Genomic DNA, 27,496 nt, shown 5'->3' with positions numbered 1-27,496 from the left:
CGCATGCCGCCTCTCATACTGTCCACTAGGAGGCAGAGCGCTTTACAATCCCACACTTGTGGTGTTTCATTTTATCTAGATGAAATGTACAGTTAAAAAAAAAAAAAAACCGGATGAAAAAAAGCAGGATGGTCAAATTAATACAGAACAAAAACTGAATATCAGTTCCAATAAAGTATCACGGGGGAAATCTGTGTCAGAGGTGCATCAATGGTGGGTAAGAGGTTTTGTGTCCAAATCCATTGCTTTCTGAAATGTTTATAATTGATTGCTTCAACATTGTTACATCTACTTCTCCCAAACTAGTAACCTAGTCAGAGCAACATTAATTAAAATACAAAAAGTGTGGCTACTAACTGGTTTGGTTGCTGCAGTCAGGGACTCCATCTCAGCATGGGTCATCCACACGTTACTGGTTGACTGTGGGAAGAAAAGAAAACAACACAAACCACAGATAAAGTTATCAGGATTACTATTTATTAGATTTGATATATTAAAGTGGGGTGAGACAACATTGAAGATATGGGATTAAAAATCTAAAAATCTTTTGAACATTTTAAAACTAATAAACGTTATGATATAAAATTAATACAAATATTTGAGATTCTGCACAATTTTTTTGATCACTAATAACTTGTACATACTTTGTACAGACGGTCATATGCATAGGGAGAGGCATGAGGGTGAGTAAATGATGAGAGAATACAAATTTTTGGGTGAACTTTTCCTTTAATTTTTCATTTGTGGTCTCAGATTTTTAAAAACCCACTGTAAATTTTATAAAAGAATAGTAATTATTTGATGGTGCATTTAAGCGTACGGAGCGTGTGCTGGCCGGGGCCGAGGGACTGGTCAGGGACACCATCTCTTGAATGGCCAGTCTCAGTTTGAGGCGGTGCAGAGGGTTACTGATGCCGATCTCTCTCTGGATCTCTGTGTCTGACAGGTTAGCCATGATGGCCCCACTCTTCACGTTAGCACGACATGCTGCCACGTACCATGCTGGCATGCCCACCCACAGCTGAGAGAGAGAGAGAGAGAGAGAGAGAGAGAGGTGATCTTTAGGGAAGTTAAACTAACGGGATCAAAGTAACACAGAATGGAAGTCGATGATAATCCCAAATTTTCAAACATAATATCATATATCAATATAAAACGAAACAAGCCCCCTTTTTATCCATTGCAACATTTAGATATGCAGCCATACTTCCAGCCAGGAGACAACAGTGGGTCCATCCCAGGATGCAAAGGGTAGCCCCTGTCGGCATGCCTCCTCCAACAGCTCATGTCTAAAAGAAAGGTTCATTCAGTACAAAGAATCAGATACAGAGTGTGAAGGAAGCTACTCATTGTAAGAGTAAAATTACTTCTTCTTGCTACGACGGTCCTTGTCCACCGGACCGGCCATCTTAGTGAGTCCGAGGGTATCCACAGAGCCCAGGTCATCTGAGGGGGTCGAGGCTACAGGAGACACAGAGATGTTAAGGGTGACAATCAAATGAACAGGACTGACTAAACAGTTGTTTTTAAACACTTTAATGCCCATTAAAGGAACATAAAATGTTGTCAGTTACCACAGAAATCACTTTCAGGTCAGTTTATCCTGAAACAATTATCAGTGTCCCATAGATTTCCAATGTAAGTTCCATTGCATTGATATAGAATAAGATTGAATTAAAATGGATATAAAGCTCTTTTGGAAATGAGAACATTCCTTTAAAAATCACATAAAATCAACATTGGAGTTTTAGTTTATGCCTGTTAAAGGAATACTCCACCGTCTTTTCATATTAAACTATGTTATTCCCTTAACTAAGATGAGTTGATACATACCTCTCTCGTCTCAGTGCGTGCACTCAATCGCTCTGGCACGCGGCGAAACTTTGTTCACTCAGTTCATTCAATACGGGCCAAGCAGAGAAGCTACCAAACACCTCCACGGTTTCCCTATTTAAACACAGTTACTCGCGTGGTGTAACTCGACCTAGGACGGTGAAACAAAACAAAACGTTGCGCTTTTCTAAGCGTGTAAAATGGATAACTATATTGTATGGCGGAATACCATAGCAAGTGCTTATGAGCACTTCGACTTGGCGGAGTAATATCTTCACTCGTGAAAAATCCTCTCACCGGCCCCCGCTCCCTCTGGTGAAGATATTACTCCGCCAAGACGAAGTGCTTACAAGCACTTGCTATGGTATTCCGCCATACAATATAGTTATCCATTTTACACGCTTAGAAAAGCGCAACGTTTTGTTTTGTGTCACCGTCCTAGGTCGAGTTACACTACGCGAGTAACTGTGTTTAAATAGGGAAACCGTGGAGGTGTTTGGTAGCTTCTCTGCTTGGCCCGTATTGAATGAACTGAGTGAACAAAGTTTCGCCGCGCGCCAGAGCGATTGAGTGCACGCACTGAGACGAGAGAGGTATCAACTCATCTTAGTTAAGGGAATAACATAGTTTAATATGAAAAGACGGTGGAGTATTCCTTTAACTTTGAAGCTTAAAATTCACTTTTCGCCGATATAGACACCCATTTAAAAGTTTCGGGTAAGGTTTAAAAAAAAATTTCTATTTCAAATAAATGCTGTTAGTTTGAACTTTCTATTCATCAAAGAATCCTAGAAAAAAATCTTCCACAAAAAATATGAAGCAGCTCAACTGATTTCAACATTGATAATAATCAGAAATATTTCTTTAGCATCAAATCAGCATATTAGACTGATACTGTATCTGAAGGACCATGTGACACTGAAGATTGGAGTAAAGATGTTGAAAATTCATCTTTGCATCACAGTAATAAATTACATTTTAAAACATATTACAATTAACAGTTATTAAATTGTAATAATATTTCACAATATAACTGTTTTTACTATACAAATAAATGTAGCATTGGAGAGCAATAAATTGGAGACTTCTGTCAAAAACATTTAAAAAAAATTACCAACCACAAGCTTTTAAACACTAGTGTACTTACAGTTTTTGGTTACACTTTATTTTAAAGTGTCATTGTTACAGTGTAATTACTGTATATATTTAAGTACTGAGTAATATTAAGCAACTACATGTACTTACTATAGGGTTAGGGTAGGATAAGGATTTGGTTGAGGGTTAGTTGCATGTAATTATGCATAATTTACTGTTATTTCTATGGTAAGTACATGTAACATATGGAACAAGGACACTGTAAAATAAAGTGTTACCCAGTTTTTGTATTCCAGGAGAATGTACCAAGAATATTGATGACTTATGTTGTACTACACAGATTTTTGTCCAATCACGTGCTCTATAGAATGCCCTCCCACTAATGTTAATGCAAACAACTAGCATATAGGCCTTATGCGCCAGACAAACAAGCCCACAGCCATCTTCAGAATATTTATTATTTTAACTTCAGTTTTTGCGGTCGCTCTGTATATTTCTATAGCATCTCTGTCGAGAAGTAATTAACTGGTGAAGTGGATTTACTTATTGTAGAGTTAACGAAAGTTATCATGAGCATTGTAATGTTTAAAGCAGATGTCTTAACAAATGTCAGTAGACCCGGGAAGATTTTAAAACGAGCTGTTCATTCATAAATAAGATTGCAGTGAAAATACAAACCGGAAGACAAAAGACAACAAGCGCAGCGCTGAAAAGGGGTGGGGCTACATAAGGTCTAGCAAATCATGTTCAATGACTGTGACATAAATAAAAGTTATTTGTTACTTTAAAAGGCAATAAGCCCGTTGATATGTTCCAACCAAACTAATACTTTCAATAGGAAATAATTCAACAATTTAATTGGGGGCCTTTAAGGAACATTTCCTGATAATTTAAGGATATTGTGCAGTGCTATTTGTATATTTTTTTGTCAAGCATTTTTTTTTGTGTGTGTTATTTTGTAGATTTTGCTGTATTTTTAGGTTAGACTCACCCAGAGATGCTGACTCACGTCCAGGCTGACCCATTCGGACCTTATCCTTCTTCCCAAAGAGCCGGCCGATGGAAGACTTGATGCTTTTCTTTTTGCTGGCCTTGTGGAGGGAGTCCTGGCTGCTGTTTGAGCTGCTGCCATCAGCTGAGAGGCTGAAGTCCACAGAGAGAGACAGGGAAAGGTCACTTATACAAGGATATTAAGACTGAAGTGTGACGGGAAAGACGTTTTGCACATTGCAAAAAAAAGAAGAAAAAAAAGAATATCATTCCTATGCATGGATTGATTTCAGGCCGGGGCGATTAACGCACCTTCGGAACTCACGACTGTCATCCAACATTGCACCAGGGTGAGTGTGCGTCATCCTGTCCAGTCGCAGTGCACGAGGGGTGGGAGGAGGGGTGGAGTCCAAAAGGGCTAGGGACCTGTCGTCATCTTTGTTGTTCTGATGGGTAGAATGGTATAGAGTCAGCTGTTTGCACATGATTATTCAATGTGTGATAGCGGTACTTCACACATGCTCCTACCTGTCTGTCTGTCTCGCGTGCTGGGGAGTGGGGTAGGCGGGGAGTGGAGTGCCCGGAGCTGGGAGGAGAGGGCGATGCCAGGGTGGAGGATGTGAGGGACGGGGGGATGAAGCCACGTCCTGTGCTGTCCCGTCCCAGAGAGGTTGGGGGAATGGGAGGGCCATCCAGAGCCACACTGCTGACTCTACTCTCAATTTCTTCAGCACGAAGCTCTGTGCTTTCCTTCTCTTCCTGAATCAGCCTGGAGAAAATACGACAGGTGGGTAAGACGAGGGCTTATGCAGGTTTCGTGAAGCTAACTGAAAGACTTTTTTCCAAAGACCATTTAAATGGAAATTGCCATTATATTTAAATTTTTTATTTGAAATGGGATCAGATATATATGATTGAACAATTTGAAGCTTATAAACTCGTAAATTCCACTAATGGAGCAAAAAGTACAAATTTACCTTAAATCTAACAAGGAATCAATTACAAGTGCTGTATTCCCTTCATACAACATTTAATATTAATGCATTTTGAAAACACTTTTTGCTCCAATTTAAAACGTTTAGGCATTCAATAAAAAAATAAAATAAAATAAAAGTTAGACCTTTAAGCAGTGGCGTAACTTTGTTTTAAAAAGTGGGTGGGACAGGTGGAGTGGGGGTTGCTAATAAAATGCTAAATCAGATATATGTACAATAACATTACGATGTCCAGCAATCGATTTAAATAGTAGGCTACATGGGGTTTAATTTGTCATTTAATCAGATATATATATAATATATTTTGTCAGGACCGAGAATTTTCGTGTGAATAAATACATAGATCCGCCTATTTAACTGACATGTAGCTTCCCTTAATGGTCCAGTGGTAGAACTTTCACCAAACGTGTCAGAGGTTCTGGGTTCTAATCCGCACTCGTGTAGTTTTTTTTTTCTCGTATACTTTTTTTTCTCATCAAAACCGATTATGTTCATCAGTGGTTGTATATCAAGCAGGGACACATTTGTGTGCATTTTGTTTTGTGATTTAACCAGAACGAATAGAGAGTATCCGCAACGGATTGAAGCGCGCGTCCGAGCGAAGACCCACACGAGAAAACACTGTATCCGCGCCACTGATCGCAGCGGCAACGAGCACTTTGATCTCTTGATTTAAAAAACACATTTCAGCACTAGATCGTCTGTTATTTAAAAAACGAACGAAATGAATGCACTGCCAGTTAACTGGAGATGTTTTATTAATTTGTAGAATTGTACATTCGTGCCGCGAGATGTTTTAAAAAGTGGTGGGGACAATATCGACCCTGGCAAAACATGTCCCACCCGTCCCACCCGCAAATTACGCCTATGCCTTTAAGACTTTTTTTAAACCTAGAGAGAGAGAGAGAGAGATTGAAATGAAAAGAAATGAATCACATTTTTTGTATAGTGATTTACTATTTAACTAGTTGTCCAACTATCTACTAGTCAGTTAGTGCTAACTACTTTATTCAAATAAATATAAAATCTGAGGTCAGTATTTTTTTAATTAATGCTTAAATTCAGCAGGGATGCTTTAAACTGATCAAAAGTGGGAGTACTTTTATAATGTTAAAAAGATTTCTATTTATCAAATAATCCTGAAAAAAATGGTCACGCTTTCCTCAATTATATTAAGAAGCATAAATTTCAACATTAAATAAGAATAAGAAATGTTTCTTGAGCAGCAAATCAGCATATTAGAATGATTCCTGAAGGATCATGTGACACTTTCAGAAAATTCAGCTTTGACATCACATGAATAAGTTATATTTTAATATATATTAAAATAGAAAATAGTTATTTTAAATTGTAATAATATTTCACAGTGTTACTGTTTTAACTGTATTTTTGATCAAATAAATGCAGCCTTGGTGAACATAAGAGACTTCTTTCAAAATATTAAAACATCTTACCAACCCCAAACATGTCCAATCGGGGTCAGGTGAACCCAAAACTGACAGTGTTTTCTTAAGACAGAGTTCAAGCAACCCACCAACGAGTCAATTTTGAAACTATAATACTTTTAATGTACTGATGGTCCCTGCCATATAACCTCCTTATTGAGCCTCTGTCCTGCTCTTTCCAATTAACCTCCCTTTCAGAGCGCTCTCCATTTCTCTAATTTAAATATAAGTTTGATTTTTCAAAGCGGTCTCCAGGTCCCTCCGTTTCGAGTACACTCACTTAATCTCTTTGTTGATGGCCTCCAGCTGCTCCTGCAACATAATAGCGAGAGTCTGCACATCTGTCTGGCCGCTTGGTGAGAGCAGCTCTGAGCCGAAGAGCGTCTCGCGATCCTCTTCATCATCAGAAACCCTGTCCTCCACGCCGCCCTCAAACCCAGGGCCTAGCAAAGCTCCAGTGTCCCAGTTGTCGTACTGCAGAAGAGAAAGGCAATAAATAACCTGTTTAATTTCACATGGAGCCATTTTGTTCACCTATTAGCAAGTTCAAACAAAGATGTTCTCACATTGCCAGTCTCCTCCCTCGCACCGCCCCAACGTCCACGATGAGCCCGTCTGACCACTCCTCCTGTGCCCGTGTTTCCATAATGATCTAGGTGGGTGGTGGAGCCAGCAGGAAGTGACCCTCCTCCTTGGGAGTACCTCAGCTCCAGAGCACTTCCTGGCAGAGACCTAATAAAGAAACAGTGGAGGTCATGGTTAGAGTAAACATGAAATTTGCCCGTTTACGAGATAATGCCCACTTTCACTTCACAATCCACATGATTCCTGATGGATAAAATAATCATTTCCCGCCATTAAATACCGTTTTACTCATAAATAAGCTATCGTTCAAAAGTTTGGGGTCTGTAAGATTTCTCTTTGAATATATTTTAAAACGCAATTTATTCCTGTGATGGTAAAGCTGAATTTTCAGCATCATTACTCCAGTCTTCAGTGTCACATGATCCTTCAGAAATCGTTCTAATATGTTGATTTGCCACTCCAGTAGTATTTCTTATTATTATCAGTGTTGAAAACAGTTGTGCTGCTTAATATTATTGTGAAAACCATGATACATTTTTTCAGGATTTTTTGTTGAAGAGAAAGCTCAAAAGAGCAGCATTTATTTGAATCTTTTCTCTTTACTGTCGCTTTTTTTTTTTTTTTTACATCCTTGCTCAATAAAAGTACTAATTTCTTTCAAAAAGAAAAAAAATGACTGGCCCCAAACTTTTGAATTTGTATATGAAGTAAAATGGATTGCGAATGACATTTCATGTCAACTTTAGAATAAAGATGAACTAATAAATCTCCTAAATACCTCATAAATGGTCATAAATGATCTTTTAATAGAGGACAGCAGAAATGTTATGTGTCTTACCGTGAGTAAGAGGAACCAGGTCTTCCTCTCAGCTGGTCCAGCTCTAGCTGAAGCCTTTCCAGCTCTGCAATAAGTTGATCCTGGGAGGAATAAGACATTATTATCTGATAATGTAGCCATCTAAATACAGGTCAAGTGAACAGAACCTTTTTTTTAGTATTAAAGTTTAGGAACGTACCTTGTTCGCTAAGAGATCATCTTGGATCTTCTTCATGTTAGCGAGCTCCTCGGAGAGAGCGTTCTGTAAAACATTATAACAGGCTCTAACATTCATTTAACTCTCAGACATTTTTATCTAAAGACCTTTGTGTGTTTGGGAATCAAACCCATGACAATGGCACAGTTAAGGTGTGTTCATGTCATGTCGGCCTGGCAATGATTACAATATTTCGACTTAAAGCTTTCAAATCCTCATAGAACTCATAATTATAACTTGAAAACTCAGAATTTTTGAAGAGCTCTGACTGTGACTCTGAAAACGGTAGCAGCCTCGGCAGTAAATAGTAGTTATGTAGTTATCTCATAATATTTCTGCTTAATAAATTGCATAATTGATTATTAAGCATGTCTCAGTAATGAAAGAGTAATCTGAAAATAAACAAAAAGCATGCAATACCATTTAATGTAGTTAGCACAGAGGTGGATAACTATCTAATAAACTATAATGCATTTGTAAAACAATTGTTACTCATTGTATTGTACTTCTGTCTATTGATAACTCAAATTACACAGATCAGAATATTTCCAGGTTTTCCAGAATCTTGGGAAACCTGGGCATCTTGTGTTTTTAAGACAGTGTGTTGAGCTAAAAATCATTTTCCTAAATTTTAAAAATGCATCTGGAGACATACCGTCTGTTTATGAACACCAGAAAATGCCCGCTTACAAACACACCCAATTGTGTTCAAAGGAACCAGAAACAGCCTAATTATACTTCCTCGAGTCGAGACCGATTAGTTAACTATTTGTTCAGGCATCCCACAAGTGGATTTAGAAAATTTGCAGTTCTGCACATTCCTACACCAATCTAGTCATGTTTTCTGTGTTCAGAAACATGTCTTCTGTTTCTGACATTAAGCTCAAATTACGTTTTGGCCATTCATCACTGATTCTCTGATGATAAACGCATTGAACACCTGCTTTCGTGCTGGAATTATGAGGGAGGACACAAAGAGGAAGCCTGAAACTCCTATTAGGCACAAACATAACTGAGGCAACATCTGGATTTTGAGGTAAACATCAAAGACGTGGTGACATGTCAAGGCTATTTTTCTGCTTTGGCGTTGACAAAGAAATTAAATCTGAAATTGTGGAGGATCATACCTTCTCCTCCAGGGCAGCCATTCTCTCCTTCAGGTGCAGCTGAAGTCTCTCATTGGACTCAGACAGAAGCTTGTCCACCGTGTCAGAGAGACGCTTGTTGTGTTCGTCGTTCATCCGCTCCCTCTGCCTCGCCTGAGGGCAGGGAGAGAAAAAGAGAGGGAAAAGTGACAAACAGAGAAAGGACAAGGATGAGGAATATTGAGTATATACTTGACTAACAGTGAATAAAATATGTGGCATCAAGGTGATGAAAGACGAGAGATCCAAGAGTAACACTATTTTGATTATTATACAACTGGTTTGTTAGTCGCACATCCCATCAGACGGGGATCCGCTTTAATGATGGAAAAAGAAGCAAAGCGCTACAAGAAACTTATTAGATCAGTTCCTTACAAGCTAGAAGGTGACATGAAATATAAACAGACTTTATAAACCACTTTTTTTTTAGAAAGTAAAGATGTGAAATGCTTGAAAATAAGATTTATATATATATATATATATATATATATATATATATATATATATATATATATATATATATATGTATATATATATATATATATATATATATGTGTGTGTGTGCAATACTCAATTCTAGTCTACTTATCAAATTGGTTTCATAAACTCCAAATGAATCTAATGAGGGATATAATGCTTTTATAATGCTTTTTAAATACATTTATATATATATATATATATATATATATATATATATATATATATATATTTAAATGTATTTAAAATTAAAATGTATTTAAATACTTGTACATTTCTGAAGATGTTTTTAATGTAAATTGTTCATGTATAATTTCAAAAGAAACAGGTTGTAGATGTTAGCTCATTTCGGGTGTATTCACACTTGTAGTTTGATTTTCTTGGTTCAAACAAACAAAATGATACATTTAGCCCTGGTTCACATTCGCTAGTCCTGGTCATTTTTAACAGCTAACCTAAAGATACAAAACAAAGAACAGCTTTTATAACATACATACGTATGATGGTATTCTCACAAAGAGCTTATAAAATGTGTAAAGGAGTTAAAACAGTGCCAGGAATTCCTCAGTTGCACACACAAAGAGGTTCTGCTGCAAGGAGATGGCAGTTCTGACACCTGTACCGAACTGTAATGGGAAACATCGTGACAATGACAAGAAAAAACATATTTGGTTCGCTTGTTTGGGTTTTAGATGGAAGTTTTCACATTAATTCAAACGAACCAAACTAATCGCATCAGAGTCTGTTATAATCGGATCAAACCTGTGTGAACACACCCTTAGAAACTAATGTTGATGTAATGTTTGTGAATCAAGCTAAATACTGTATATATTTTACAAACTTCAACTCAATATTTTTAACTTGCATTTTAATTTTTTAATAATCCATTACTTTTTTGTTACTCCAAAACAACATCCATAGTAAAAACGCCTCACTATATCTGAGCCTGACATGCTGAACAAACGTAAAAAGAGAGGATGAGTCACCCTCTGTAGCTCCTGATTCTTCTCTTCCAGTTGTGCCTCCAACTGTCTCAGCCGCTCCTCAAAGTTGCCGTGACGCTCCTCAGCCTAAACAACAGAGCAAGGATAAAATACATTTTAACAGTTTGGACCTGTTTTCCATTTGAAATGAGTTAATAGCACATGACCACAAAGAGACAAACAGATCTGAACCTGACAGCACACACCTTGTTGAGTGCCGCCACCCTCTGGGCGAGCTGAGCCTCGATCTCGGGCAGAGTCTCGGCCCTCTGGAGGGTTTGCTGCAGCTTCTGTTTAGCATCGTCCAGACGCTCCTGGAGCTGCCTGTTCTTCTCTTCACTCTGAGGAGACCAGGGGATGAGAAGAGACCGAACAATGAGACCAAGACAATGAAGAACACCATAAGGAACACATTCTCTTCAGGGGGAAAAAGGTGTTTTGTTTTTGGTGGAGACCTGGTGAGAACACAATGGAACCTCTCTTAAAATCTCACAAGGTCACTTATGAAGCCACCAAAGAACCAAATGAAAATAATAAAGGTTATGGAAAAAAATAAATCAGGTAAACAAATGTAAGGAGATCTATAGCTAGTGATGAGTATGAAAGGCAAAACCAACAGGTCTAGACATATCACAGAGTCTGGAAACAGATTCTAAATTCTTGTATCCACAATTACAGACCTCAAACCACAAACCTTTAAAACAACAAAATAAATTCACTTAGACTTTAATCAAATTGACACTAATTTGTGGTTCCATTGCTAAGAATGTCTAAATCTACAGTACATCTCTATTTATTATGAATATAGTGTTGCCCATTGCAAAAGTTGTTTAATTTTCATGATTTGACAGAGAAAGGCTTTTAACGAATATAAAGACATGGAATGAACTTTAACCAGATGCAAAAAAAAATAAAAAATGTAATCCAAACCTTTATTCATTTCATTATTATAAATCTGAAGTCAGATTTTGAACGCTAGCAAATGGTATGAGCTTGTTTGTATGGATAAATCATGGAATGAAAGACAGTTAAGAAACAGATTTATTTATAAAAGTACAAAATAAATGACAAGATTGCCATAGTTTAGGAAACATTCGTCTGTGAAAAAAAAAAAAAATAATAATAATAATTGAATAAATAGATTTTAAATGTGTTTTTTTTTCACATCAGAATATCAATCAATTCGCATGTTCGTTCATAACCATTCAATTGTAAATGAAAATATAGCCTACCTTTCAAAAGTTTGGTGTCAGTACGTTTTTACTTTTTAAAGAAATACTTTTATTCAGCACGGATGCATTAAATTGGTCAAAATTTTCAGTTTCCACTAAAATATTAAGCGCCAAAACTGTTTCCAACATTGATAATAATAAGAAATCTTTTTAAGCACCATAAATATATTAAAATATAAAATTGTGATTTTAAATTGCAATAATATTTAACAATATTAAAGTTTATACTGTAAGACATACTGTAGTATAGACTAGAGGTCTTCTCGGGTCCTAAAAACTGTACCCGACCCGAATGGACCCGAATCACTACTTACCCGAACCCGACGTGCATAAATTATTTTTTTTTAAAGAAAAACCCGACCCGAGACAGACCCGATAAAATTAGACCCGAGTCCGACCCGACCTGACGGCATTTCCTTTAGAACCCGACTGGACCCGAACGTAAACGGCATTTAGGCAAAATTCGCATTTAGAAAACCAAACCCAACGCTGAAAATGAAAATCAGGTTTATGTCAGAATCCAATGTCAGATTGCCTACATTGTGCACAGCCTGCGCTCTGAAGTGCTGAATTGTCAATTACACATCACTGTAACCCATTACGTCAGTGGCATAATGTTATTTACCGGACCATACGATGATTAACATTAGAACCACCACAGGGTAAAATTTCAATAAAATATCCAAAGTCTCCCAGTCATTGACTGCTATTTAGCCTACAATCCTGTCGTTGAAAATTTGTTTAGATAAAACCAGATTAAAAACAGGGCATTAGAACCGCCATAGCAGAATTTACCATGTAGGCATGATCTTTATTTTCGCAACTTTTCTTTAGCAACGTGAGCAACGAGTCTGCTTACTGTAAACAGTCACACAACGCACGTTCAAAATAAGATGTTTTAGCCTACACATAAATGTTCAAACTTTGGATTAATTATTAAAATTTGTTTTGCAATTTTTATCGTTTATTGTTTGCTGGTTGCTATTTATTCAAGTCTGCCCGTTTCCTGAAGAAAATTCCGATCTATGATGTAGGCTAGCCTAATGAATAAAACATTTTTTTCTGATTACCCCAAGTTTATTGGGGTTGTTCTCTTATTCAAATTATAAATTATATAACTAAGCAAATTAATAACTGAGTAAATAAATGCGGAGGCAACCGTGCTTATAGCCCATTGCACGTAGAAGCGCGGATTCGCTCTCTCATTTAGAAAAAGTGAGAGAACGGTGTCATAGATTTGTTTTAAATAATGCAATTTTGTTAAATGCCCAACATAGTTTAAAAGAATTCGGGTCTTCTCGGGTCCATTTGGAAAAGGCATATTTATTTTGAATTACCCGAGACCCGAGGCCACTAATACCGAACCCGACCCGTGTCCGAGACACTCGTCAGAGTTTTGGACCCGAAACCGCTCGGGTCTCGGGTCGGACCTCGGGTTTTCGGATCCTAGTGGACCCGTGAAGACCTCTAGTATAGACATACTGTGTTGAACTGTAATATAAATTATATTTAATCTAAATTTAGATTTATTGAAATAAAAACATCAAGCTTTCACTGTGCTGTAAATGTTTTGTTTTTTTTCTATTTTTTCATTCAGAGAATGAAGTTGGCCTTGTCAAGTTTGATTTTATGGGAAAAACCCTAGCTTGACGTTGTGGTTAGTAACAAAAATCAAGCCCTACTTGTAGATTAATAACCTGAATATTAGTGGATGGTTAAGGCCCTGATAGCCTGAGGTGTTAAAATCTGCAATATTTCTTCACAGATAAAAAGAAAGAAAAGTTTTGAAACCTTTTCAAATGAAATAAAAACACAACAAAACCTTCCGGCACAATTGGTGCCATTCCCTGAGAACAACCCTCCAGAGACTGAAGATGAACACGCTGTTAAATGTTCCTTCAATAGTTACACCTTTCATGTGTGTCTGTACATGATTCTCCTGTTGTACCTGTCTGTATAAAGACTCTTTGCTGGCAAGCTCGTTCTCCAGCTTGTCTTTGATGTCATGGAGAGAGGTTGCCTCCCTCTGGGCACTGAGGTACCTACAGACAAAAACACACACAGTGAGGATCTGCAGGGTGCTTGATAAATCAAAACTGCAACTCTATCTGTGTCTTTTGAACGTGCGGACTGAGCTAATTCCCACTTAAACTCAGCAGTGAGATCTGGTCTAATCTGGTCTAGTTTACCTGCGCTCTAAGGTGGTGATTCTTTCCTCCATGTCCTCTCTTTGACACAGCGCCTGCAGTTGAGGGGGTGGAAAAATGTGAGATAAAAGAGAGAAAATGTCAAAATGAATAAATACATAAGGTTAATAGATTGCAGAAATAAACACACACACACACACACACACACTAAACGATTCCAATCAGACCATTCAGTCACATTATGGTTGGGGCTCTGTCTAGACAGCAGTTTTACAGTAACTGTTTACCTCAAACGGAGCTGACTATAAAAAGTTATTGCGAAACAAAAAACCTGTATAGAATATCCCAGAATTGTTATGAGGGAGGAAGAAAGAGGCGATGAAAGACAAGTGTAGCAAAAAGGACGAAAGGCAAAGTGTCTTGGGAACTGAATGAAAAACTTGATTCTCCACTATCGAGACTGTACTTTATGGCAGTCGAAGCAGATTACAAGCAACAAAACTTGCTCAAAGCAAAGGCATCCAGTTTAAATAGGACGCCAAGCCAGCAAGGTAGCAACCGACAATTCTGGAAAATTCCATAACTAGCGAGTCGGTGACATGAAACAAGCGCTGTTGCCAAGTTGGCAAGTCATTGTTACCGCAGGAGAGTACGGCATGCTTCTATTATACAGAAAATTAGACTTCTTGCATGAAAATGTCAGATAGACAGCTGATTATTTTGTTGGCAGTTTGATTGATCTCGCTTTGGCTGACAGACACACCCATCAACAACTAGAGCACTTTACCGACAATTAATCACTGCATCGTGGCAGGAAACCCTTCCAAATGGGAAGGGAGGCGGGATGACAGCAAAACTATGGTTGCGTGACACAGGGCTCTTGATTTTCTTTTGAAGCTCTCTCGGTGAGAACTTAACCTCCGACCCACCTCTTTCACGTCCCTCTGAAGCTTCTGATTGGCTTCCTCAGATTTAGCTAATTCCCTCCTGGCGGTAGTGAGCTGTTCCTCGATCTCTCCAACCTGCACATGGGAGACAAGGCTCAGACGTTAACTTGTGCGCATGAACGCATGCAAACACAGAAACGAGCCAATGAAACTTGGATGCGTTCCAGTAGCCGTATCTCCCTCTGTCGTTTCTTGTTTGTTTTTTTCTTTTGCAATCTTGGAATGCGGTGCACATCCACCAGAGGGCAGCAGAATGTGACACCGTCTTTCGCTCAGCATCTCCTCTGATCCTGCATCTCTATGGCAACCATAGGAATGCCAGGCTAACTGAAACCTTCTCATCCAAAATGTGTCAGTGCTCAGAGTGTGTCATACTGTAGGTCTTCTCCCACTCCGTCTGTCCCGTATTTCCTTCCTGTGTCTATGAACATTATATCTCCATCACACACGTACACTTACAAGCTCTGTTCCAAAGCCCAACTGCCTTCGAAGGCAGTGTCCTAACCATCACAGATCCTCATAAGTTGCTGAGTTGAAATGCTCTTCACAGGAAGGACCTCTGCACATCACACTAATAGTGCACTTTGTTTTCACATAATTTATATTTCCATAGAGTTGCCGTTAGCATGTTATAATACTCTAATAAGGAATAAAGTGTATAGCACAAAACATTTTTTTAAAGAAATTAATACTTTTATTCAGCAACAATGAATTAATTTGATCAAAGTGACAGTAAAGACTTTTATAACAAAAGATTTCTATTTCAAATAAATGCTGTTCTTTTGAACTTTCTATTCATTAAATAATCTGTATACAAGATATAGTAATAAAATATATAATAAAACAAATAAATGGCACTGAATAAAATACTTTTTTTTTTTTTTATTATCTCGCCTTGTCTCCCATCTTGGAATTATTTTTTACCTAGCTTGATGCAATGCATTATGGCAGATATATCCAATCCTGCTTCCTGCAGAATTTAGCTCCAACCCCAATTAAACACACCTGAACTAGATAGTCAAAGTCTTCCATATTACTAGGAACCTCCTGGCCAGTGTTTTTGAGTAGGTTGGACACCACAGCATTATGAAATTGCCTTCTCTGTGAAGGATACATGTGATGTTGCCTTAGAACGTGGATAAATTTGGCTTCCTTTTGAATAATTTTGTCATCTCAGGATTGTGCCTACTATGATGCCTTATAATGCTTCCGCTGTAGGCAGCAGTGCAACACTCACCTGTCTGCACATGAGCGCCAGTCTTTCTTTTAACTGTGAAAGCTCTGCTCTCTGTCTCTCTATCTCTCCCTCTCTCTGTCTGTCGATCTCGCCATCATCCAAGATGGAGGAGGGGCCGTTCGGGAGCCGCTGTGTGAAAAACAGAGAAAATGAGGAAAAGAACAGTGAAAAGATTCAATACAAGATTCAAACAGTTGTGACTCACCTCCTTTCCATTGTCCAAACCCCGCTCTCTCCTTTTAATCTGATCCCGTAAAGACAGTACCTAAGCATAACGAACAAATCTAAGCATGCAAGACCAGCGTGCCACATACTGAGAGAAAAGGGGGTACTAACATATATCACGATAGTATGATGTTCACCTCATTTGTGGACGATTCCAGCTCTTCCTCTAGAACAGCGACTCTCTCTAAAGCCACACGCAATCTCTCACGCACCTGAGGGAGAGAAGAACAATAGAAAATGAATCAACAGGGAGAACCTGTCAAAAAAAATCACCTCTTTGAAGAGACACAGTTATTCTATAGAAGTCTAGCTTACACATTGATATCGGCCTTAAAAACTTCTTAATGAGTTTGTGAAGCGTAATCTGAGCATGTTCACCTGCTTCATTGCTAGCTATGGTTTTTGAAGTCTTTAAATACAGTACATTAGTCATGTGGGTTACTTTTGTGATACTTTTATGGTGCTTTTGCTCATATTTGGAGCTTCAGACCAATGTGTTTTCATCATAAGCAGGACTAACCAGCACAACACAATGAAAACAGAAAATAAAATTCAGATATTTGGATTTATCGTCATGCCGACATGCCGTAGGACAGGATAGAGTGGGGAAGGGGTGCTGACCTTTTCATCCAGGGCTTTATGGTGTTCGAACAGGGACTTGAGGGCCTTGAGCACCTCCACCTCGCTGGAGACTCCAGCAGGAGACTGAGCCTGCCTCTTCACCACAGTCATCCTCAGAGAACGCTCGTGACGAGACACCAGACACTCCAGATGCTCCAGCAGGAGCTAGATGGCACGGGAAAGAAACAGAGAAAGTCAGTTTCAATTGGGGAGACAGGGACTAGTTATTACCCATTTGTTACTATAGTGAACATTTCACAGGGTAGGATCAAATTAGGAGAGTCACATACACAACCATTCAAAATTTTGGAGTCGGTAAGATTTTTATGATGTTTTTGAAAGAAGTCTCTAATGCTCACTAAGGCTGCATTTATTTGATCAGAAATAAAGTAAAAACAGTAATATTGTGATAGATTATTAAAAAAAAACGTAATACATTGTTTTCTATTTGAATATATTTTAAAATGGAATTAATCGTAATACTTTTTTCAGGATTCTTTGATGAATAATCTCTAATTTCTTTGAAATAGCTTTTGGAACATTATAAAGTCGTTTCTGTCACTTTTGATCAATTTAATTCATTCTTGCTGAAAAAAGTATTAATTTGTTTCCCCCCCAAAAAACTAAATAAACTTTTGAATGGTAGTGTACCTTAAAGTCTTGGCTACAGAAAAGCTACTACAGATTTTTACCATTATTGCCCAGGCCAGGACAAAACATTCACTTCACAAGTAAACCTTTTGTACACAATAGCAATATTAAAGGGTTAGTTCACCCAAAAATGAAATTTCTGTCATTAATTACTCACCCTCATGTCGTGTTCCAAACCCAAAGATATTTTTTATGAAGTCTGAGAGCTTTATGTCCCTCCATAGACTGCAACGTTATTCAAGGCCCAGAAAGGTAGTAAAGACATCGTTAAAATAGTCCATGTGACTACAGTGGTTCAATCTTAGTGTTATGAAGCGACGAGAATACTTTTTGTGTGCAAAACCCCCCCTCAAAAAAATAACAACATTGTTACAACAATTTCTTCTCTTCCGTGTCAGTCTCTGATGCTGTTCGCATGAGCGCCAAGACACATGTGTGTGATGCTGACGCAGGATACAGCCAATACTGAGACAGTGTTCTGACGTAGAACCCGGAAGTGCTGCTCTGTGTTTACCATGTGAACAGCGTCAGAGAATAACAAAGAAGAGAAGAAATTATTGAATAAAGACGTAGTATTCTAGCCGCTTCACAACATTAAGGTTGAACCAGTGGAGTCACATGGACTGTTTTAACGAAGTCTTTACTACATTTCTGGGCCTTGAATAACGTTGCAGTCTATGGAGGGGTCAGACAGCTCTCGGATTTCATCAAAAATATCTTAATTTGTGTTCCGAAGTTGGAACGACATGAGGGTGAGTAATTATGGTAATGACAGAAATGTTATTTTTGGGTGAACTAACCCTTTAATATTGCTATTGTGTACAAAAGGTCTACTTGTGAAGTGAATGTTTCATCCTGGGCAATAATGGTAAAAATATTCAGTAGCTTTTCTGTAGCCAAGACTTTAAGGTACACAACCTTTCAAAAGTTTTTTGTTTGGAACGACATGAGGGTGAATAATTAATGACAGAAATGTCATTTTTGGGTGAACTAAATTGAAACAACAACAAACAAAGCAATTCTACTTTGTATTTTTACATTAACAGTGAAATTATTTTTGTATTTATTAAAACAAAGTATATTTCTCATCCGGTTTTCTCATCTTTTTTACATTTATCCCAAAACTAACTACCATAAGAAACATTAAAACTCAATGGGCTCAGGGGAGGCAAGAGAGACGCCGTAACTTTAACCGCTCATGTCGCTGTTGGACAGTGTCAACATTTTGATTATACACGTATTATTTACACACTCTTTAATGGCATATTTTGTAATATTTGCAGTGTTTTATTTTTTCTACAATGGATTATTTTCCATTTTTAAAGAGGCACTTAAAAAATGCCTCCCTTGCCTCCTGGGTGGAAACATCCCTGCAAGAGTAGGATATTGCACCCCAGCCAAAACATTTCATCAAAAACAAACACCCTAAACAGAAAACCACAAACACAAACATGCGATATAGAGAGGATATGATGTCTGTTTCACACACACAGATTATGGTTATGGGGTTACTGACCCGTGTATTGTTCCTCTCCGCCTTGAGCTCAGCAATCTCCTCTTCTCTCTCCAGCAGCTGCTCCCGACATACATTCAGCTCTTTGGTCAACACCGCAAACTCCTGCTCACACACAAACACACACACACAACAACAGAAAATGAGCTCTGTTCTGATCTTTACAGGCTCTTTACAATCAACACAAATAATCCAGAGTGTGTATCCAGTGCTGTGGTCAGCTTGAAATATATTTACAGATCACTCAAACCACACACACATAACGTAGAAATAAACACATACACCATATACATGTGTCCACTGTGTCTGGGCTTCAGACAGCCTGCCCACGGACCACCCACGACTCACTGACCATCTGAGGCATTACACACAACTGAAATGCACTTTCTCCATCTGGCAAGATCTTATCTGATTCGCTGACTTCACCAGATGTAAGAGTGCCCTTACTAAAAAGTAGTTTATTCAAGTGTTCTATTAGTATACTTCTTTTACTTCAGTCTACATTTTATATACTTCTCAAAACTATACTTTATGTACTTCTTAGAAATATACCTTTACTTACCTATACTTATACTGAGAGAAAAGTCCAAGTATATTTGGCCTGTACTTGTACTCAGTCTTTTGATCGAGATATACTTAAAAGTATAATTAAGTATTCAAAGTATACTTGGCTTGTAGTTGTGTTAACTCTTTTGATCGAGTAGCCTATTAAATATACTTTACATAGTTTTTCATATACAGTCATAGGCGTCGATTTCGGGGGGGACGGGGGGGACGTGTACCCACCAGTTTTCCTCATGAGTCATTTTGTACCCACCACTTATAACTTCCGTCCATATTAATTTGACTTTTGGTTCGATTTTTTGACAGTTTTCAGTGGTTGTGAGGAGCATGAGAGAGAAATTTGGTAATCATTGTCTGACCCAACAAAAAAACATTATAATATTCGTTTTATTTTATTTCCCATGTTCGCATTTATGAGGGAAAAAAGTTTACGTTACGGACGCGGTCGGAAGATACGGAAGAGGATTAGGGCCAGGCAATAATAAAAAAAATAAAACCATCTCGAGATTAAAGTCATTATAATGCGAGATTAAACTCGTTAAATTTCGAGAAAAAAAGTCGAAACACAATCTTGAGAATAAACTCATTAAATATTGAGAATAAAGTCGTTGTGTTTCGAGAAAAAACTCGTTAAATTTCGAGAAAAAAAGTCGAAATACAATCTTGAGAATAAACTCATTAAATATTGAGAATAAAGTCGTTGTGTTTCGAGAAAAAACTCGTTAAATTTCCAGAAAAAAGTCGAAATACAATCTTGAGAATAAACTCATTACATTTCGAGAATAAAGTCGTTGTGTTTCGAGAAAAAACTCGTTAAATTTCGAGAAAAAAGTCGAAGAATTGTGAGAATAAACTCGTTAAATGTCGAGAATAAAGTCGTTGTGTTTCGAGAAAAAAAGTCGAAATGAAATGTAACGTTAGAGAATAACGCATTTGATCAGTGTTCATTGCATAACCTGATAGAGGACATGACAGAGTTAGATCACTTAGACAATCTATATTTTTGACTTTCTTTCAGTAACAAAGAATAGAACATTAGTTCTAGGTCGGCTAGGTGTTTTTAGAAGAAAAAATCAGTCCAATTTGCGCGATGTACTCGCTTTTGTCCAACATGAAATTCATGGAGGTTTCGTGGTTTCCCAGGATACGCATTATTAAACTTGTTGATCCTCAAGGTGTGGAATTTCGACGAAGGAGACGCTTGAGAAGACGCCACTTGCGCTGGCCCAAATACACTCTGGCATATGGAAAGCTATGATAAACTAAAACCGTACAGCATTGCCATTAATGGCTGTATAGATGGTTACAGTCGTTACATTCTGTGGATGGAGGCGTACACAAACAACAACGATTAATAATGTGTCTTATGGTATCCTGGGAAACCACGAAACCTTGATGAGGTTGATATCAGTAGGCTATGCAATGAACACTGATCGAATGCGTTATTCTCTACATTTCATTTCGACTTTTTTTCTCGAAACACAACGACTTTATTCTCGAAATTCAATGAGTTTATTCTCAAGATTGTATTTCGACTTTTTTTCTCGAAATTTAACGAGTTTTTTTCTCGCAACACAACGACTTTATTCTCGATGTTTAATGAGTTTATTCTCGAGATTGTATTTCGACTTTTTTTCTCGAAATTTAACGAGTTTTTTTCTCGCAACACAACGACTTTATTCTCGATATTTAATGAGTTTATTCTCAAGATTTTATTTCGACTTTTTTTCTCGAAATTTAACGAGTTTAATCTCGCATTATAATTACTTTAATCTCGAGATGGTTTTATTTTTTTTATTATTGCCTGGCCCTAATCCTCCTCCGTAGGAAGAGGATTAGGGCCAGGCAATAATAAAAAAATAAAACCATCTCGAGATTAAAGTCATTATAATGCGAGATTAAACTCGTTAAATTTCGAGAAAAAAAGTCGAAACACAATCTTGAGAATAAACTCATTAAATATTGAGAATAAAGTCGTTGTGTTTCGAGAAAAAACTCGTTAAATTTCGAGAAAAAAAGTCGAAATATAATCTTGAGAATAAACTCATTAAATATTGAGAATAAAGTCGTTGTGTTTCGAGAAAAAACTCGTTAAATTTCCAGAAAAAAGTCGAAATACAATCTTGAGAATAAACTCATTACATTTCGAGAATAAAGTCGTTGTGTTTCGAGAAAAAACTCGTTAAATTTCGAGAAAAAAGTCGAAGAATTGTGAGAATAAACTCGTTAAATGTCGAGAATAAAGTCGTTGTGTTTCGAGAAAAAAAGTCGAAATGAAATGTAACGTTAGAGAATAACGCATTTGATCAGTGTTCATTGCATAACCTGATAGAGGACATGACAGAGTTAGATCACTTAGACAATCTATATTTTTTACTTTCTTTCAGTAACAAAGAATAGAACATTAGGTCTAGGTCGGCTAGGTGTTTTTAGAAGAAAAAATCAGTCCAATTTGCGCGATGTACTCGCTTTTGTCCAACATGAAATTCATGGAGGTTTCGTGGTTTCCCAGGATACCATAAGACGCATTATTAAACTTGTTGATCCTCAAGGTGTGGAATTTCGACGAAGGAGACGCTTGAGAAGACGCCACTTGCGCTGGCCCAAATACACTCTGGCATATGGAAAGCTATGATAAACTAAAACCGTACAGCATTGCCATTAATGGCTGTATAGATGGTTACAGTCGTTACATTCTGTGGATGGAGGCGTACACAAACAACAACGATTAATAATGTGTCTTATGGTATCCTGGGAAACCACGAAACCTTGATGAGGTTGATATCAGTAGGCTATGCAATGAACACTGATCGAATGCGTTATTCTCTACATTTCATTTCGACTTTTTTTCTCGAAACACAACGACTTTATTCTCGAAATTCAATGAGTTTATTCTCAAGATTGTATTTCGACTTTTTTTCTCGAAATTTAACGAGTTTTTTTCTCGCAACACAACGACTTTATTCTCGATGTTTAATGAGTTTATTCTCGAGATTGTATTTCGACTTTTTTTCTCGAAATTTAACGAGTTTTTTCTCGCAACACAACGACTTTATTCTCGATATTTAATGAGTTTATTCTCAAGATTTTATTTCGACTTTTTTTCTCGAAATTTAACGAGTTTAATCTCGCATTATAATTACTTTAATCTCGAGATGGTTTTATTTTTTTATTATTGCCTGGCCCTAATCCTCCTCCGTAGTACGCGGCACTAAAAGACTGCTTTAAAACTTTCACAGACACCTCAAACAGAACAGCTGCCTTTCTTTAAAGTGAATTTCGTTTTGTATTAATTATATCTTAATTTTAATCAGTGTTTCATGAACCAATTGTCTGGATTTAATAGCCTATATAGCTAAAAAGTAAATATAGCAGAATCATACGGTGACGCATTGCTGCCACATATTATTTTTTCACCTCAATTATGTCTAATAACGAAATCTTATGTCGTTTTAAAATAACGATGCATTTTAATTGTTTATTAATGAGCTAGTCTTTTCTAAATCAGTATAGGCTGCCTGCATACATATCTCCACATCTCCGCTGTAATGTAGCCAAGATGCGCCTTTTATACGGACAGGATTACATAATCAGATGGTAGCTACCGTATTTGCTTTCGATTGGATTTCGATTTTCGTTGGTGGACATTTTTTTTATTAACTTTATTGTTATATTTCTCATGTCTGTGAGGCTTGTCTATACACTGTTTGTCAGTTCATTTTTGAGGCGCGGTCCATTTCACAGAGATCATAAAAGCGCGCCCTGTTCGTTTTCTTTTATTTTACAAAGGCACACCGTTTTATTGTTGTTGTGAGTTTACACAAGTAAACGTAGTTGCGACTGATGTATTATTATTTTCTGTATGACCAGAAATGGAGTATATTAAGTTGTTTCAACTGTTGATAGGAAAATGCGAGTGATGGCACCGGCGCCTCTATCCATGTCATATAGTGCGCGCTCCACACTCCGCACAAACACTCGGATATACGCTTCATAACAACAAACATTTAGGTTAACGTTAGAGCGAGCGGCCATGCCAGACGGATAATCATCTTCATGTTTAACTAATCAAATTCTGTTGCATTTTCTTGCGTCTGTTTGAAAAGGGTCGTCTGAAACACTTAAGGCCTCATTATACTTCTGCGTCGGACCTACGCCGGAGCCTATACGCCGTAGGCAACGTGTTGGTTTTAATTTATACTTCTGTGTCGTTGTCCGCGTTGACGCGCACCTAGGGAGCATGTGAAACCCCGAGGGAGGGGTTCTGGCAGACCAATCACCGCGCTTGTGTCCGCGTAGAATTGACGCGTTGTTACATTTTTGGAGAGGTGCACGTCAGGGTACGCCGTAGGCAGGGCAGGACTTAGGGTGGTGGGGGCCCCTGGGCTTGAGTCACTCTCGGGCCCTACCTTCTATACATTACTTTAAATAGAACAAAATGATACATACACAAGCTGTGTATTAGAGCTACACAATTCTGGATAAACTGAGAATAAAAATAAAGATCACGATTCTGAAAAAACAACTAAACAAAATAACATAATTTATGTTAATTGCTGAAGTATATTAAAAATGTTTAATTAATCTGAATTATTAAAAAAATATTCATTCGGGTTTGAATGAATGATTCAATTCCTCAATCAAATGCACTTGTTTCATAGATGAATCAGCATTTTTGAACTAATCTCCTGAATGAAGATTCAATGACAAATGTTTTTTAAAAGTCATTTGTCGCCATCTGGTGGCGTAACAATATAATTGATCCAATCGTTATTTGAAGTGCAAAGCTACTTTCAAAAGGTGACTGGTACCATAGACAGTGTTACATGTTAAAAAAACGTAATAATTTATTTATATGACCACTGATTGAAGCTTGAAAAAGTTTTTTTCCAATAAATAAATAATGATTAAAAAAGTTCAAAGTGATCATAAGTTTATTGCAATGCACAAATGTCTTGGTCAGAATGAGAATGTATTTACCTGGAAAACATATGTTTTGATTGTGGCATTTTTTTGAGATTTAGAATCCAGTATTCCTATAGGTTAATTATTGTTTCTTTTATGAATTTAATAAAGAACTCTGTCTCGTATTCTGTCCAAACTATCCATGTAGGCTACTTTTGTGTCCATTCGTTTTTCCTTTTTTAACCCGTAATTGAAAAACGAAAAATGAACGGTTGTTGTCTTTTTAAAACGCAAAGTTGAACACCAACATTTTAATTTGAACTGGCTACACCAGCTGCTGCGCAAAAAAAAAGTAAATATCGACGAATTTTCAGATTTTTGTTTATGACTTTTTGCCCCTTTATTAAACATTTAAAATATTCACAAATTAATATGGAAAACATGTCGATTTTTCTGGTTTTCAAAGGCCAAATTAGAACCTGGAATTGATGTTTTTCCCGCAGTGCTGAATGAGAAGAGCCATTATTTTTAATAAACTAGCCTATTGCTTTGGCTAAAATCACATCTCCATCTCCGCTGTTAAGCAGATGCGCCTTTAGAGAGAAATGCACATCAGAAGGTATTAGCTTTCGATTCGAATTTGTTCGTTTTAAAGTGGACATTTCAAGCTTTAGCCTGCATAGGCTATATTTTGTTTCAGTTCTCGCGCTCCAGTTTACGGACTGAGATCATGCAAGTGTGTCTGATTGTTTTCATTTATTTTACAAAAGCACAACGTTTCCTTGTTATTGTGAGTTTACACAAATAAAAGTAGTTGGGAATAATGTATTATTATTTTCTGTATGACCAGAAATGGTCAAAGTATTTTAAGTTGTTTCCACTGTTGATAGGAAAATGCAAGTGTTCGCAGCCGCGCCTCCGTGCCATGCAGTGCGCGCTCCACACTCAGCATTGTTCCTTTTTTGCATAAAAGCGTCTTCTAAATATAGCCTATTAAATGTTATAATTAAATAATATAAAATTATTATTATTTGCGTAGCTATACATGGACCTCAAACACACCGCGTCTTCTAACTCAGGTGACTGTAAATGCGCAAAAATGCGTAAATGCGTTTCCATTGCAGTTTTGCGAAATATTCCTTTTTCGAATTGCCTGAAAAACCACCTCATGCGAGCGTAAAAAATTGACGTGTTTCCATTGTGCTTATTTTCATTTCGCAATTTCAATTTGCGCAATTTGAAGGGTAATGGAAATGCGGCTACTGTCTAATGCAGACAGTTTTTTTCAACGGTTCGGCAGTAAACAAGGCACTGATAACCAATCAGCAAACCTCAAGATGAATGACATTTAATTTTACTTTTTAAATTACATTTTTCATTGCAGGGCAGGGCCAATAACAATGCTAGACCAATCAACAAACTTTAAATGAAAAATTAAATGACTGACATATTATTGAAAAAATCAAACGTAAACGGACGGGGGCCCCTATTGGACGGGGCCCATGGGCTTGAGCCCAGTCAAGCCCAATGGTAAGTCCGGCCTTGGCCGTAGGGTACGCGCGCTACACAAAGCCTACGACGTAGCTACGGCGGCAGTTCGACGCAGAAGTATAAAACAGGCTTTAGCCTATAGCTACAGATAAACGCCAAACGCTGGTGTTTTTCTTTAAACAAATTCGTTTAGGCTTTAAAATAAATATTTTTTATGGGCTAATTAATGCCACAATAATTTGTTTATTTTATTGGCTAATTGTATTTTTTAATTTTTGTTTTGCATTGAATACCATTGAATATTTTCATCGAATGCATTGAATATTTGCTGTGCACCGCTATGCCATCCTCCCATAGAAAGACACGTTGAGAGCCACCTATTTTAAATAATAAAGGGTTTCTGGAAGGAAACCGCTTAATGTATAATTAAATGCATTGCGTTCATATTCTTTATCACTGAAGCTTTTTCTTTATTATAAGGGTGTATCATTCCATTAAAAAAGGGACTGTTTATAAGGTGACAATCCGTTATACATCTTAATTAAACAAAATAAGAATACAATGTTGTAAAAAATAAACAACTTAGTCTATGTTCTGTTAGATGTGTTTTGACTACTTTTTGTTTAATTATATAATGGAGATATAGCCTAGCCTATTAACAAAAATAAATCTTATTAGGCCTATATAATATATAATATTAAAAAAACGTATAGGCTATATGAAATATAAAAAAGCCTATATAAAATATATTTTCAAAAAGATTAATTCATTGATTAATTTTGCATGATTGGGGGCTGATACTATTTGCTTAAGCTTTTTGAGCGTGTGATAAAGATACACATTCACATTCACGGCGTATTTAGACACATTTAGACGCATTCATAATCATTACTTTTACGAAGTGGACGAGCGGAGCGGAATATTCAGAAATGCGCTCTCCACTCTGATCGGAACAAACCCGAACCTCACTGTCTGCTGAACTTACGCAGAAACATCAAAATATAACCAGCTTTTAAAAATGTTTTTTAAAACTAAGCACTATTTTAGCACAAATTATGAGGTTATTGGCGATTTTTTTGTATAATTATTGATTATTTTTTAATCAAATTATTAATTATCAATTTTTTTTTTTTTTTTTGAAAGTTTTGGGTGGGCCTGTTGAAAAGTGGGGCCGTGTCTGAGCTACAGGACATCGTATTATAACCTGCGCGAAAGAGAGATAAAAATGAATGCGTCATTGTACCCAGCACTTCTGAAAATGCACTTCCAAATGCGTCTCTGTCCCCACCACATTTCAAACCAAACTGACGCCCATGTATACAGTCTTGTGAAACTTACATTGTTTGAAAATATTGATTAGAATATTGATATAAAACAGATA

The 27,496-nt window shown here is 37.2% G+C and overlaps 1 protein-coding gene across 1 annotated transcript in view; it reads right to left on the bottom strand.

The window, feature by feature from the left end:
• The window catches only part of ppfia3 (PTPRF interacting protein alpha 3), a gene marked incomplete at both ends in the record, with an annotated part of 47,054 nt that overhangs the window by 7,574 nt on the left and 11,984 nt on the right, over positions 1 to 27,496 (bottom strand). The window contains 22 exons of the mRNA XM_081372270.1: positions 358 to 420; positions 821 to 1,021; positions 1,208 to 1,289; positions 1,368 to 1,461; positions 3,920 to 4,071; positions 4,231 to 4,364; positions 4,447 to 4,687; positions 6,639 to 6,832; positions 6,925 to 7,090; positions 7,782 to 7,861; positions 7,960 to 8,022; positions 9,105 to 9,236; positions 10,586 to 10,669; positions 10,789 to 10,923; positions 13,763 to 13,856; positions 14,004 to 14,056; positions 14,891 to 14,983; positions 16,146 to 16,274; positions 16,351 to 16,410; positions 16,508 to 16,582; positions 16,992 to 17,156; positions 19,159 to 19,260. Coding sequence (XP_081228396.1) covers positions 358 to 420; positions 821 to 1,021; positions 1,208 to 1,289; positions 1,368 to 1,461; positions 3,920 to 4,071; positions 4,231 to 4,364; positions 4,447 to 4,687; positions 6,639 to 6,832; positions 6,925 to 7,090; positions 7,782 to 7,861; positions 7,960 to 8,022; positions 9,105 to 9,236; positions 10,586 to 10,669; positions 10,789 to 10,923; positions 13,763 to 13,856; positions 14,004 to 14,056; positions 14,891 to 14,983; positions 16,146 to 16,274; positions 16,351 to 16,410; positions 16,508 to 16,582; positions 16,992 to 17,156; positions 19,159 to 19,260 — 2,592 coding nt within the window. The remainder of the gene's footprint in view (positions 1 to 357; positions 421 to 820; positions 1,022 to 1,207; positions 1,290 to 1,367; positions 1,462 to 3,919; positions 4,072 to 4,230; positions 4,365 to 4,446; positions 4,688 to 6,638; positions 6,833 to 6,924; positions 7,091 to 7,781; positions 7,862 to 7,959; positions 8,023 to 9,104; positions 9,237 to 10,585; positions 10,670 to 10,788; positions 10,924 to 13,762; positions 13,857 to 14,003; positions 14,057 to 14,890; positions 14,984 to 16,145; positions 16,275 to 16,350; positions 16,411 to 16,507; positions 16,583 to 16,991; positions 17,157 to 19,158; positions 19,261 to 27,496) is intronic.

This window comes from Scardinius erythrophthalmus (assembly GCF_964197995.2).
Source record: "Scardinius erythrophthalmus genome assembly, chromosome: 1".
In the NCBI taxonomy this organism is placed as follows: Eukaryota; Metazoa; Chordata; class Actinopteri; order Cypriniformes; family Leuciscidae; genus Scardinius; species Scardinius erythrophthalmus.
Note: the sequence above shows the minus strand (reverse complement) of the source record. Positions and strands in the feature narration are given on the sequence as shown.